The sequence below is a fragment of the Nesoenas mayeri genome (assembly GCF_963082525.1).
Source record: "Nesoenas mayeri genome assembly, chromosome: 22".
Taxonomy (NCBI): domain Eukaryota; kingdom Metazoa; phylum Chordata; class Aves; order Columbiformes; family Columbidae; genus Nesoenas; species Nesoenas mayeri.
This window is the reverse complement of record NC_137572.1, coordinates 2,058,215-2,072,565: the sequence shown is the minus strand read 5'-3', so window position 1 is coordinate 2,072,565 and position 14,351 is coordinate 2,058,215. Positions and strand designations below refer to the sequence as shown.

The 14,351-nt window shown below is 46.7% G+C and overlaps 1 protein-coding gene across 1 annotated transcript in view; it reads left to right on the top strand.

Annotated features, from left to right (window-relative positions):
* Nucleotides 1-875: 875 nt before the first annotated feature.
* The window catches only part of CDON (cell adhesion associated, oncogene regulated), a 28,318-nt gene continuing 14,842 nt past the window's right edge, over nt 876-14,351 (top strand). The window contains exons 1-10 of the mRNA XM_080357982.1: nt 876-988; nt 3,274-3,540; nt 5,454-5,600; nt 5,826-5,969; nt 6,936-7,223; nt 7,993-8,262; nt 9,029-9,088; nt 11,349-11,611; nt 12,515-12,689; nt 14,106-14,234. Of these exons, the coding sequence (XP_080214108.1) occupies nt 913-988; nt 3,274-3,540; nt 5,454-5,600; nt 5,826-5,969; nt 6,936-7,223; nt 7,993-8,262; nt 9,029-9,088; nt 11,349-11,611; nt 12,515-12,689; nt 14,106-14,234 (1,819 nt within the window). The 5' untranslated portion in view covers nt 876-912. The remainder of the gene's footprint in view (nt 989-3,273; nt 3,541-5,453; nt 5,601-5,825; nt 5,970-6,935; nt 7,224-7,992; nt 8,263-9,028; nt 9,089-11,348; nt 11,612-12,514; nt 12,690-14,105; nt 14,235-14,351) is intronic.

Genomic DNA, 14,351 nt, shown 5'->3' with positions numbered 1-14,351 from the left:
AAAAATTCCTACTTATTGTACATATTTACACACGTGCCTGATGTATGAGATGTTGAAAATACATGTTGGCTGTTATCAGCAGTGAAATGATGCAGCTGGGCTGATAAATGAAGTAACTGCACTAAACGAACCCGAATCTTATTCATCATCATCCACCAGGCAAACAGAAAATTAAAGCGAGCAGGTTATTTTCCTTTCCTGTGAAGTGAGTGATGGAGACTCTTAGCAATACCATGTCAGAGAGTGATTGAATGATTTAATTTGTATTTTGCTGGTTTTGTGCTATATTTTGGTGATTTTTGGCGCTGGCATGGTGAAGGAAAGACCCGACCTCACATAGACAAAAACACACAAAGATATCCCAGAAATGTATATGAGAAAACAGGGAATATAAATGACAATAATATTAGTATTAGTGATTATTTTGTGGTAGATTTGCCACTGTTTAGCTGTGAAACACCAAAAGGAACAAGCAGGTGACGTCTCGCTGAGCAGGTGCCGAGCGAGACTAATTAAAACTTCATCAAACGAGCGGCACCCAGTGATAGACGGGCATATCGTGATGGTTTGCAAACAATATTATCTCCGATAGATAAGCTGTTTACTTTGGACTTTAATTCCTCCGCTTGGGAATGGGTCTAATTTATCAAGTTTGCCACAGATGCGGAAAAAGAATTATATTAAAAATAGCACTTGGAAGCATCGTTAAATTCAGCTCCTGACTCATTTTTTACAGATGGTTTCTATATCGTGAAGAACATCGGCTGTTTCCTGGCCGCCCCCTTTTTTATTTTAAACCGCGACCGCTTTGTTGTGAGTGACTTTCAAGACTTAACCCCCAGCTTAATCTGTTTGTTTTGCAGTTGTTTCGGTGCCTCGGCTTAATCCGGAGCTTGTCTTTAGGCCGGCGTTATGAAGCCACGGCCCGGCCGCTTCCAGGCCCTGCTCTTCGCCGCTGCCGCCGCGCTCGTCGCCGCCAACGCTCCAGGTAAGGCCGGATTGACGCAGGTCCCTCAGATTCTGGAGGTTGAGCCCGGATTTTGCACCAGCAACAATTTGGGGCCGCTAATTCAGTGATAATTTGCTTTTAAGGCAGTGCAGAGCGGTTAAACTCAGCCTTATGCTCAACACACAATGTTACTTCGGAAAAGGACGTGGAAGACGCTCTGTTCGTCCTTCGGAATCTCCAATTTTGCCGCGAGGGTTTGAAATTCACGGGGAGGAGTGGATAAAATCGCATCTTTGAACCGCGCCGGCCGCACTCCGAACGGCCCTGGTGTCTCGAAAATAAACCAGAGGCCTGGTTTTAATCGCCACATCTGCTCTGTGTCGTCAGCTTGTCTTAACGTAACCGCACCAAAAAAGCAGCTTTTACTACTTTTAGCACTTCATAGCCCGGCGTTAGAAGCGAAAGGGGTAAATTTGATTGTTCTTTTCAAGCGGTCGGAGGAGATAAATTCCAGCTGCGGGGTCAGCGCTACCAATTCCCACTTCGTGTCGGTGTCACGGGCGTAGATCAAAGTGGCTTTTCGTGGCTGACGAGCTCAAAACACTTTAATTTTTCTCCCTCGTATGCCTGGAAATTTGAACCAAACCAACGGGAAAAACGATTTTCTAACAAGAAGCTCAAAATGCAAATGTGTGAAACGCTTGGACAGCGTTTTTATGGGTTTAATTAATTTTTTGAAGCGAAGCCACACTTTAATTTCCAGTTTTATTCGCCATTTCAGAGAATCACAGAATCCCAGAATGTCAGGGGTTGGAAGGGCCCTGGAAAGCCCATCCAGTGCAATCCCCCCATGGAGCAGGAACACCCAGATGAGGTTACACAGGAAGGTGTCCAGGCGGGTTGGAATGTCTGCACAGAAGGAGACTCCACAACCCCCTGGGCAGCCTGGGCCAGGCTCTGACACCCTCACCCCAACAAGTTGCTTCTCCTCTTTCAGTGGAACCTCCTGTGTTCCAGTTTGCACCCATTGCCCCTTGTCCTGTCCCTGGTTGTCACCAGCAGAGCCTGGCTCCATCCTCCTGACACTGCCCCTTTCCATCTTGATCCCCAGCAATGAGTCCCCCCTCAGTGTCCTCTTGTCCAGCTCCAGAGCCCCAGCTCCCTCAGCCTTTCCTCACACGGGAGATGCTCCACTCCCTGCAGCATCTTGGTGGCTGCGCTGGACTCTCTGCAGCAGTTCCCTGTCCTGCTGGAACTGAGGGGCCACAGCTGGACACAAGATTCCAGGTGTGGTCTCCCCAGGGCAGAGCAGAGGGGCAGGAGAACCTCTCTGACCTACTGACCACTCCCTTCTAATACAGCGCAGGATGCCAGATAATTCATGGTTCTGCGAAAAACACGACGTTTCTCATCTGAAATTAATCTGTTTAAGCACACACTGACTTGAGAAGAAAGACATGAACTGAGGGCTCCACCTACAAGAAAATTGTCTTTTATTTGGATTTCACTTAATATGACTTTTTCGAATTCCTCAACAAACTAGAGATTATTTTCCCCTGCCCATTTTTAATTTAATTTGATTTTTTCCTCCCCTATTTCTAAGCAAATAGGAGTTACCGGTGTGAACTCCTCGTTCCCTTTGTACAAAATCTTCAGCGAAGACTCACGTAGACGACAAATGGAAGTAATTCCCAGCATTTCACTGGCCGGGACGGGCAAAAAATTCCCTCCCGACAAGAAGGAATTTTCATCTGGCAAATAAAGGGAATCTCATAACCCAGTTTTGCGCAGCTGAACCTTTTATTTATTAGCGGCTTTTCCTGTTTCTGCTCATCTTAAAGATAACGGGCGCCCGATTCGTCACTCTCACCCTGATAAAGTCCATGTATTTGGATTTAACAAGAAGCGTTGCTGTTTATCAAGCTTTTTTTTTTTTTAAATCCTGCTATTTTTTATTAATTCTGCAGACTTGATGCCTGGGGATGTATCTCGCCCTTCCTATATATTGAATTTAATTGCTGCGGGTTCAGAGTTGTGTCTCCAAGTTTTCCCCGGCGTTCGCAGAAATCTGTTGCGAGTTCCGAAAAGGCGACACCGGCTTGTGTATCATGAGCAAAATAGAGTTTAGAGACACTTTATTTTGAGATGAATAGTGGTTTTTTTAGGAATATTTAACTTTCTGATGTGAACAGCAGTGTTGGGAATGTTAATGGAACAGATTATGGTCAACAAGTCAATGCGTCGTTAAGCTTATGACATGAGTTAATGCAAAATGGTATTTAATAAGTGAATATATGTATTTTTTTGTATTTTCTCCGTTTCAGACCTGACTCCCCACTTCATTCTGGAGCCGCTCTCCACCATGGGGAAGCGCGGTGAGCCCGTGCGGCTGCGGTGCGCTTCTGAACCCGCCGCGTCCCGCCTGGGTTGGCTGTTCAACGGGCAGCGCGTGGCCAACGCGGCCGTGGAGACTCAGGGAGGGTCCCTGACCATCCGCTCCCTCGGCCCCAGCACCGCCGGCCGCTACCAGTGCGTGGCCAACACCAGCGCCGGTGCCGTCCTCAGCAGCCCTGCCATCGTTTCCATGGCCAGTAAGTTCATTTTGCACAGAATCCCGGAATGTGAGGGGTTGGAAGGGACCTTGGAAGATCATCCAGTCCAGTCGCCCCGGTGGAGCAGGAACAACCAGATGAGGTTACACAGGAAGGTGTCCAGGAGGGTTTGAAAGTTGATATTGAATGTTGATCCCCAGGAATGAGTCCCCCCTCAGTGTCCTCTTGTCCAGCTCCAGAGCCCCAGCTCCCTCAGCCTTTCCTCACACAGGAGATGCTCCACTCCCTGCAGCATCTTGGTGGCTGCGCTGGACTCTCTGCAGCAGTTCCCTGTCCTGCTGGAACTGAGGGGCCACAGCTGGACACAAGATTCCAGGTGTGGTCTCCCCAGGGCAGAGCAGAGGGGCAGGAGAACCTCTCTGACCTACTGACCACCCCCTTCTAACCCACCCCAGGTCCCATTGGCTTCCTGGCCGCAAGGGCCCAGTGCTGGCTCATGGTCACCCTGCTGTCCCCAGGACCCCCAGCTCCCTTTCCCCTACGCTGCTCTCTAATAGGTCATTCCCCAACTTACACTGAACCTGGGGTTGTTCCTGCCCAGATTCAAGACTCTACACTTGCCCTTGTTCTATTGCATTAAATGTTTCCCGCCCAGCTCTCCAGCCTGTCCAGGTCTCTGATGGCAGCACAGCTTCCAGTGTCACCCACTCCTCCCAGCTCGGTGTCACCAGCAAAATTGCTGACAGTCACTCTGTTCCCTCGTCCAAATCACTGATGAATATATTGAATAACAGCGGCCCCAGCACTGCCCCTGAGGCACTGCACTGGATACAGGCCTCACCTGACTCTGCCCATTGACCACGACTCTCTGGCTTCTTCCCTTCAGCCAGTTCGCAGTCACCTCACTCCCCGCTCATCCAGCCGCACTCCCTCAGTTCAGTGTGAGGATGCTGTGGGGACTGTGTCAAATGCTTTACTGAAATCAAGATATTCATTATTTTATCCACCTTAACTGCTTTGCATCGTTTGTCTTCGACTCCTCATTTCAATGGTGTTTTCCCTCAGCCAGTATATGATAAATTACACATTTTTACCAATCTTTTTTATTCCTGAGGCCTATCGGGTGATGTGTCCTTGGCACAAATCCCCCGCAGAGCTTGTGCTGCTCCATCCTTGGGCATTATTCAAAATTCAGCTGGACAAAACCACAACTGATGGATCTTAGCATGGGCAGTAACCTCATTTTGAGCCCAAAGTTGGGTTAGAGTCTTCAAAAGTCCCTTCAAACCATTATAAATAATATAATAATATATATCTGTAAATAATTATTTAGTGGGGACAATCTTCTGTCCTTTCAGGTGCAATTTCCGTTCTTCCTGGTTCTTCTAATCAGCCTTTTTGTCTGTAAATTATTTGATCTTTGAGGACTTTAGAAGGGAATGAGCGACGTTTTCCCTGCGGAAAAGGCACCGCAGTGCTGAGAATGTGACTATATTAATATCATTCCTCTGATATATTAATAATATTCCTCCCATATATTAATAATCTTCCGTCGCGAGCATATTTTGGCTGAATTGCGTCATTGCCGAGAGGGATTTAAGTGATTTCTCACCAGCTTCTCCTCTATGGACCATGTCGAGAATCCCTCCGGGAAGAGAATTTCTTAAAAGCGACGAGAAGCGAGTGTTTTGCTAAATTACTGACCCATAGCAAGACCCTCTCCGGGTGGCTACCCTAGAAAAACTTCACCATTTCAAGATACTTTAAACACCAAGAGCCATTTTCACAGTTTTTTCCTCCTTTTTGAGGTTTTTTTGTAGTGCCACTGCCCTCAGCAGAAAGACAATTTCACCGATGTTTTAAACAGCAATCTTATTTATCATTAAACAAGCGGTTCAATCACCATTCAACCTCCTTTCCCAAGGCTGCTCTGAACCTTTCATCACTTGCAGGTCTGGCGGATTTTGCTCCGGTGGCAAAGCCGGTGGTGGCGGCAGAGGAAGGCGGGACGGCGCTGATCGGCTGCGACGTGCCCGAAAGTCACCCCAAGGCGCAGGTTCGCTTCCAAATACGGGGAAAATGGCTCGAAAAATCAACAGGTGAGAAGTTTTACGTCCCTGGTCAGTAATATGAACAACCAACGAAAGTTTTTACCTAAACTCGCCTTTGCGAATTAAAATATTCTGCGTGACAGTGCCGATTCTTTGTGAGCCCATGTATGGAATGCGTTGATACAGCTGACAAATGATTCAAATGAAATTTGAGAAGTAAGCCATTTCTTGAAGCTAAATATATTTTTCTTGTTTCCTTCCCCTCTTGTTTAGACAAGTACCTAATTCTCCCATCTGGAAACCTGCAGATTTTGAACGTGTCTTTAGAAGACGAAGGATCCTACAAATGCGCCGCGTACAACCCGGTGACCGGTGATCTCCGAACAGAACTCGCCGGACAAAAGCTCATCGTCACACGTGAGTGTCCCAAATTAACACATTTCGAACTGAATAAATAACATCCCGAAGATTTCTTAGCCTGGGTGTACTGGCTGAAATATCCACTGGTCTCTATGTAATGTCTGTCCTGTGTCATTTGCACCTTTAATTCTTATTTCCCCTTGTTGTGGCTGCTTCGCGAATCCCGAGAGAACAGAGCAATGACCCCTGGAAAAAGGGATGTTGCAAATACTAAAAACTGATTTAAGGGCGGAATTTCAGGATCTTCTTCTCCGATTCCATGTGGGCCTTTGTTTAGTTCAGCTCTAGACATTATTTATTGTCCGTAACCTTGCAGGTGCTGTTTCGTCTGAATAAATATTTTGCAAAGTGCAAAATACTCCTTATCTTGCAATTGTGTAGTTTGGTAAATACAAGCAGAACTTTACAGCTTAACATTTTAGCAAGTCCAGTTTACCAAGTAACACGAAGCAGAGTATATTAAAAATCACGCAACCTTGTGTCTCTAAATAACTCATTAGTGTGCATCTCCTTAAGCTAAATGATTAATATTAAACTTAAACTGGGCTCATCCACTGATAAAACCATCGCTGTACAGCCGGTTATTTAGCAGGGAGAGCTCAAAGTGGCTCATCCAGGCTGTCATATTTATAAATATAGTTTTATATATATTTATAGATATATAGGTATTAATACATATATATATATACGTATTTGTACATATGCATACATTTTTAATATATATTTATAGAATAAAATGTAACGAAATTGCATAGAGCGGGAAAAGTCTGCACGAGGCTCCCTGAACCCACAAGTTATTGGGGTTCAGGTGCTGTTCTGCACCTTTCTGGTTTCCTAACAGGAGCTCTTGGCTACAGCTCAGGCCTTTCCCTCCTCTGGAGCCTGAACCAAACTGCTCTTGGTTTGCCTGGGGGGGCTTGAGCGATCATTTAAATCTATTTAATTTATTCATTTCTTTATTAGGCGCCTCTCCGTCGCGTGCTTTCCGCATCCTACACCCGCTGGCCCCGCAGGCCTTGGCGCTGCCGCGGCACAGCGCGGTGACACTGGAGTGTGTGGTGGCCGGACGGTCGGCGCCGGCGCCGCGCTGGCTCCGGGACGGCCGCACCGCACCGAGCGACGGCCGCTGGCACCTGCGCCACTCGCACCTCAGCACCGACAAACTGGAGGCGGCCGACACCGGGAACTACTCGTGCGTGGTGGGAGACGGAGCCGAAGTGAAATACGTCAATTATTCGCTCACCGTACTCAGTAAGAAACAAAAAGAACCATTTTAACGTCCAAAATTTTGCTTGTTCACTCGCTGGTTTTGGCGTCTGGTTGCAAATAACCCAACGTTCTTTCTCATGTTAAAATAAGGAATAAAGACCGCAGCTCATCGTCTCTCCCAAGTTAAAACCCATCGCTATTTATCTCTCCAAGGCCTTCCTGAAATAATCAAACACTAAAGGATAATAAACTCCAAGGGAAGAACCCAGCTATTTATTTTTCTGTGGAGCGCCAAGTATATGTGGGATACGGTGTCGGTAACGTGCCAGACGTCAGATATTTCTCTTTTGAGGGTGTATATAAGCAAAAAGCTGGCAAGGAGAAGTGGGATGTTTGGACGAGGACAAAAAACCAAAAGCTAAATAAATATATTTGGCCTCTTTTGTGTGGCTGCAAGCTCCTAATCTCTCTTTTGTAGCAGATTTTCCCGTCCTTTGAGGTTTCGGTTGGATTTTTGAAACATGTACATTAAAGTAACTCAGAAAACAGGTTGTTGACATAATACACCCCTTGTTACAGGGATTCCTCTTGTTACAGGGGTTATATTTGAAAATACAGGTGTTTTATTTACAGTATTGGTGTAATAAAAGGGAGAGACCCCTAAATGTGTGGAAGAAAACAACTTTAAGCTGTGCAGAACTAGAAGGACTTAGTGTGTCCTACGCGATAATTTGTGTAACGGTTCGCAGCGTCTTTTCCAGGACTTAACTCTGATATCGACATAATTTATATAAAATTATTTCCCTTTCAGAACCTCCCTCCATCTCCAGGGGATTAAAGGACGAAATGGTGGCGGTCGGTGCGACGGTGCATTTCTGGTGCGAGGCCAATGGGACCCCCACCCCAACAATCTTCTGGTTCCGCGACGCGGCTCTGCTGCCACCGTCCCCGCGGCACCTCCCAGCCGGGACCCAGCTGCGCCTGCGCGGGGTCACCGCGGCCGATGCGGGCGTCTACCAGTGCGTGGCCACCAACGCGCTCGGCTCCGCGCTCTCCACAGGGAGACTCCGTGTCCGGCCGGGTAGGAGCCCTCAGAACTCTCATTGAGCCTTGTTACTTCAACAATGTTCTGTTTTTTCCCCTAGGTTATGTATCTGTTTCCTTCTGAGCCCTGTTTGCACTCATAGCCCTCAAATCTCTAATTAAGCATTTATATTTCAACCTTTATTCTGGCTTTTTCCCCTAGATTGTGTATCTATTTCCTTCTGACCACTCTTTGCACTTGCAGCCCTCAAATCTCAAATTAAGCCTTTATACTTCAAGAATATCCTGGTTTTGCCCCTAAATTATCTATTGATTTGCGTCTGACCCCTATTTGTAGCAAATCTTACAACGCAGGTGCTCGCAGTTGAATTTTCAGAGGTATGGGTACCTCTGGGGTAATTAAAACCCTGATTACGAGCTGCGATTAAATCTTCTTATGATTAAATTGGACACGATTTATTCTGCAACAGAATCAGGCTCCGGTTGTGCTGGACAAACTGGTCTTTTTAGCCATATTGATCAACAAATTCCTGCTCCATATCCTCAAGTTTCTAAACCAGTCATCACATTTGGGGTTAATTTGCGCTTTCCCTGTATTAGACTAAGAGTCTTTTTGATCATTTTTCAGTCTAAAACACTTTCTAATACCCAAATAACTTGATTTTGACATTGGCGAGACCTTTGCTGTTCCTGTCCTCCCCGTGTTGTGTGTAGTAGAAGCTCCTGTGTCACTTTTTAAGTTGTATCGACTCCTTTTGGCGTTAAGTATCATATTAATTCTATTTTTCTCTTTTTCCCCCTAGGCAAAGGCTCTGAATCAGTTACCGTCTCTGCAGTCACACTGTCCCCTGTTCCCGATTTCGGTGAGAAACGCCTCAAAATAGAATAATTAACACAAATTAGGTGATGCGGGGGAAACAAATCAGGAGTTCACTTCACAAGATGTTGAGTTACATGAAGCCACTTCAATTTCTCATCTTGCTGTAGTAAATCCAGCTGGATTTACGGTCAAGATGCGGCCCCGTGTTTAAGGTTCTTTTCTAGCGCCGGTTTAGAGCTCAGAAACCACGTAACTAATTGGAAAAGGTGCTTAAAGGTTAAAGAATGAAACCGCAAGAAGGTGATTTGTGGAGGGTTAAACTGAGTTCTTGTTGGACCTTGTTGGGGGGAAACACAAAACTAAATATCGTCCCAAATTCCAGCTGCTCTAACTCAGAATTTTGCAGCACTAAGTTCAATTTTAATGTTTCACGTCTTAATTTGATCGCTTTCTAACGTGTCGTACCAGTGATTAGGGTGGTGGGGACGGATATAAAATCCCTGAGTGGTTTCTGGGTGATTTGGGGAGTTTCAAATGTTGCGGAAAGAAACGCTCTGACCTTTTGATATTTTAATTAAAAATTTGTGCTTCCGAAGCGCATTAAGCTGCGTTTCTTTAATAATAAAATCACCTTAAGCCGCTCTCAGCCCCGGCAGATCGTTCCTAATGCAAGAGCACAATACAAGAGCTTATTTGGCTGAATATATAGATATTTTTTCCCTCTTTCTGCTGGATCTGTTCCACAATGTGATTCATCGCGTGGTCTTAAAAGCGGGCAGGGCGTTTCATAGCGAGAAACCACCAAAATGGCAAACGACAGCCTGAAGATTCAGGACCCGCGACGCTTATGTTAAGGCCTTTTTAGCCAGTTGTTGTGCAAAGTTACGAAACGCGGGGTTAATTCTCCAAAAATCGCTTCATCTAATGGAAGCGAAGGAGGAAAATACACTTGAGGACGTGTGAGGAGCAGGTAGGTTGGTGTAAAACATGAGAAAAATGAATATTTAGTGCAGGTAGGTGGCTGAGAAGGCTGATTTTAGACTTTCCAGGCATGCGTGGCTTCATTTATCCACAAATAAAAGTTATTTTAACGCCCAAATTTGGGATATTTAGTCCTTTTCTGCTCTCAGAGGCAGGATTCTGGGCACTAAAAGAGCCAAAAAAAGTCACATAATGACACAGCAGCAGAGATCCGCCCGCCCTGGGCAGCAATTACGCCAGAAACTTTGCATCAAAAAGTGCTTAGATCCCAGTTGCTTCATGCAGATTGTTTTTCCAACACCAAAACCCTTTCCAAGCCTTTCCAAGTGCTGACGACCCCCCGGCGCAGCCGTCACCGCGATGGCTCCGCTGTCACCAGCCTCAACCACAATTCCCATCAACCACAAGTCCATCGTTCCCCCCACCCACAAAGGGTTTTTCAGGTGTTTTAAGCAAATTCCAGCTGTTTTTGGGGACGCTGTTCCCGCCTCCTTCCCCCTACAAATACAAAATAAATTGGGATAAGCAAACAAGGGATCCTCGCTGGGAGCAAATCAAGAGAATTTGCCTCTTTGGCTTTTTTGGTTTAAAAAGCAGCCAAAAATAGCGGCCGCACTTGCTGCTGGTATTTTAATGGAGGTTTGGAGGAATCCGCCTCGGCTTTACATGCCCGAGGAATTTTGTTTGCTTTGCAAACCGAGTTCCCTTCGTTCCCTTCCCCTCCAGACCCCGGCGCGGAACAGAAACCTCCGCAGACCTGGGAAAAATATTACAGAGGCACGAGGGCTCCGAACATCTGGCGACGCTTCCCAAATTTCTCGCTTTATAGATAGTATTTTTGATTTTTCATAGCAAGCACAATAAATAGGAGGCCGGAGCGGGATTTCTAGAAGCTCATTGTCCACAAAACCAGATTTTCAGCATAAATTCCATGACGAAACCATCAAGTCGATTGAAATTCCAGCTGAAACTGCGGGAGGGGAATGTGCTCTTGGTGAAAAGTACGACAGCACTTAACTTAAAATTTCTCCCTTTGTGTCAAGTTATAGCCGTATATCTTATACTTTTTATTCTAACGTGTGTTGCTGCTGCTTGATTTAGTTGAGATACAAGTCAAACCGTGTCTGTGCGTTGTGTTTTATCTCTTTGTGAAAAACAAACCCCAAACCACACTAAAAAATAATAAGATAAAACCTGTTTTACTCGAAAGAAAATGCATCTTGCCTGGAAATGACCCTTTAAAACTCTTTATTTTCCCCTCCGCGCCGCGCAAGCGGATGTTTGAAGCCATAACCAACCTCTTCCCTTTCCAATCCCTCCAGAAACCGCTGCGGAAACTGAAGAAACTCTTCCCACCGACGTCGCCCAGCGTGATTTTGCTGCCGAAACGGCTTCTTGGAGCTCGGCCCCGACCGAATCCCCTTCGGCCGCGACGGAAAAAGCCGCGAGTGCCGCCGCTCCCCCTGACGCCCCCATCATCCTCAGCCCCCCGCAGACCCCAAAACCCGACACCTACACCCTGGTCTGGCGCTCAGGCCGGGACGGGGGTTCGCCCGTCAACGCTTATTTTGTCAAATACCGCAAGGTAACGTTTCTCCCGTTTTTCCCCATTTCACAAGGAATTTATATTAAAAACCATGTGGCGTCAGGCTGGAGAATTAGAAAATAGTCGAACCGTGTGACCGCAGCTCAGTTTAGTTGTCACAGGCAGCCTGTTCTATTACCTAATAGTATCTATTAATATCTAGTTTGAAATGAGATTAATTCAGGGGGTTATTTCATTTATTCAATAGGGGTTTGGGCTCCGGGGCCGCAACTTCAGCAACGTTAAAAATATATTTGCGTGAGTGAGGCTGAATCTGGCGGGGACACTTAAGATCTGAAGGGAAGCTTAGGCTCAGCCTAACTGTCAGAATTTGCACCTTTGTGTCCCAAAGACACTCTATTAAACCAAAATTAGATAATACAAACTAAACTAAAATTTCCGAAGCAAAAATCACGCGATATTGTAATTAAAATCAGCGCCAAGTGACGCCCATGCTCAGGTCTTCCCAGAGAAAGCAGCAAAGCTGTTTGGTTTATTTTCCAGAAACTTCTTTTTTAATCCTCGCCATCCTGATCTTGGCTTAACTTGGAGGCAACGCTTCCATTTTTGAATTGGGATTTTTTGTGGGCACTTCACAAAACCATAACCTTGGATAATCCGCAGCGTTTACATCTCCTGTCCCTGTTGTCTTAAAGTCTTATGTTGTTTAGTCGTTTATTTTTGGTAGAATCTTCCTCTTTTCCTTTGGGAAGGTCATTGCAAAAGTGCTGATTTGTGGCAGAAGCACAAATTATAGGAAAATACATGGAATTTTGCTGAGTCCCGGTTGCCGGTGTGTAACGAAGGCGATGAGGGATTAGAGGGTTAGGCTGGGTTTTAGGCCGGGTTTTAGGCTGCTCCTTTGGCCGCTGACGTTGAGCTCTCTGTCCCCACGCGGCACAGCTGGATGATGGCGGCAGCGCGGCGGGGACGTGGCACACGGTGCGCGTGCCCGGCAGTGAGAACGAGCTGCGCCTTAACGAGCTGGAGCCCTCCAGCCTCTATGAGGTGCTGATGGTGGCGCGGAGCGCGGCAGGCGAGGGCCAGCCAGCCATGCTGACCTTCCGCACCAGCAAAGGTGGGTGCGAAACGATGTTCCCTGGGGCCTCTGCTTCCCTGGGGATGTTTATTTCAATTCCATCAACCCTGTGTTGTCTGCTAAGTCACTCCAAAGGTTCTCCAGATCTGTAGTGTCACCCCAAAGGTTCTCCAGATCTGTAGTTCCACCCCAAAGCTTTTCCAGATCTGTAGTTCCACCCCAAACCTTCTTCAGGTCTTTGGTTCCACTCCAAACCTTCTCCAGATCTTCTATCCCACCATCTTCCCCTCCATCCCACCACCCCAAACCTTCTCCAGATCTTTAGTTTCACCCCAAACCTTCTCCAGATCCTTGGTCCTGCCACAAACCTTCTCCAGATTCTTGGTCCTATCACAAACTTTCAGTCCCACCATCTTTTCCTTCATCCCACCACCCCAAACCTTCCCCAGATCTTCCATCCCACCATCTTCTCCTCCATCTCACCATCACAAACCTTCTCCAGATCTTCTGTCTCACCACTACAAACCTTCTCAGGATCTTCTGTCCCACCATCTTCTCCTCCATCCTACCACCCCAAACCTTCTCCAGATCTTTAGTCTCACCCCAAACCTTCTCCAGATCCTTGGTCCCACCACAAACCTTCTCCAGATCTTCCATCCCACCATCTTCTCCTCCATCCCACCATCACAAACCTCCTCCAGATCTTCTGGAATAGAAAAATTGAGTCCCTAAACAATTGGCTACGGGACCGGTGCTACAGGTGGGGCTTTGGGTTCTTTGATAATGGTTGGTTTTACAAGACACCAGTCCAAACAGTGATACGTGGGAAAGGTTTATCTCACAGGGGCAAAAGGATGCTGGGACAGGAACTAGCAGGGCTCATTTGGAGAGCTTTAAACTAGACTCGAAGGGGAATGGGGTTGTAGCTGGGCTTGCATCAGTAGGGCATCACTCTAGAGGTCCCTTCCAATCCCTGACATTCTGTAATTCTGTGTCCCATCATGTTCTCCTCCATCCCACCACCCTAAACCTTCTCCAGATCTTTGGTCCCACCACCTCAAACCTTCTCCAGATCCTTGGTTCCACCACAAACCTTCTCTAGATCTTTGGCCTCACCACAAACCTCCGGATCTTCCATCCCACCATCTTCTCCATCCCACTACCCCAAACCTTCTCCAGATCTTTGGTCCCAACACCCCAAACCTTCTCCAGATCTGTGGTCTCACCATAGACCTTCTCCAGATCTTCTGTCCCACCATCTTCTCCTCCATCCCACCCCATCCCACCACCACAAACCTTCTCTAGATCTTCTGTCCCACCACAAACCTTGTCCAGATCTTGTGTCCCACCACCCCAAGCCTTCTCCAGATTCTTGGTCCCATCACAAACCTTCTCCAGCTTCTTGGTCCTTTCACAAACCCTGACCTGACGTACCGTGCATCAAATTCTTCTTAGAAAGAACCTCATCCTCGAAGAACACTCAGGCTCCGTCTCCACCAGCCGGTGTCCCCAAACATCCCGTCGTCCACGAAGGGACAAATAACTTCGGCGTCGTCCTCCCGGACCCGTCCCGGCACAGCGGGGGTAGGTGCAAAAGACCAAAGTTCTATTGCAAACAGAGATAAATCCAATTTAATTTGTGTTTCTCATAGCTCAAGGTTTGGCTAAATCTACCAAATTCACCTCCTGATCTCACAAAAA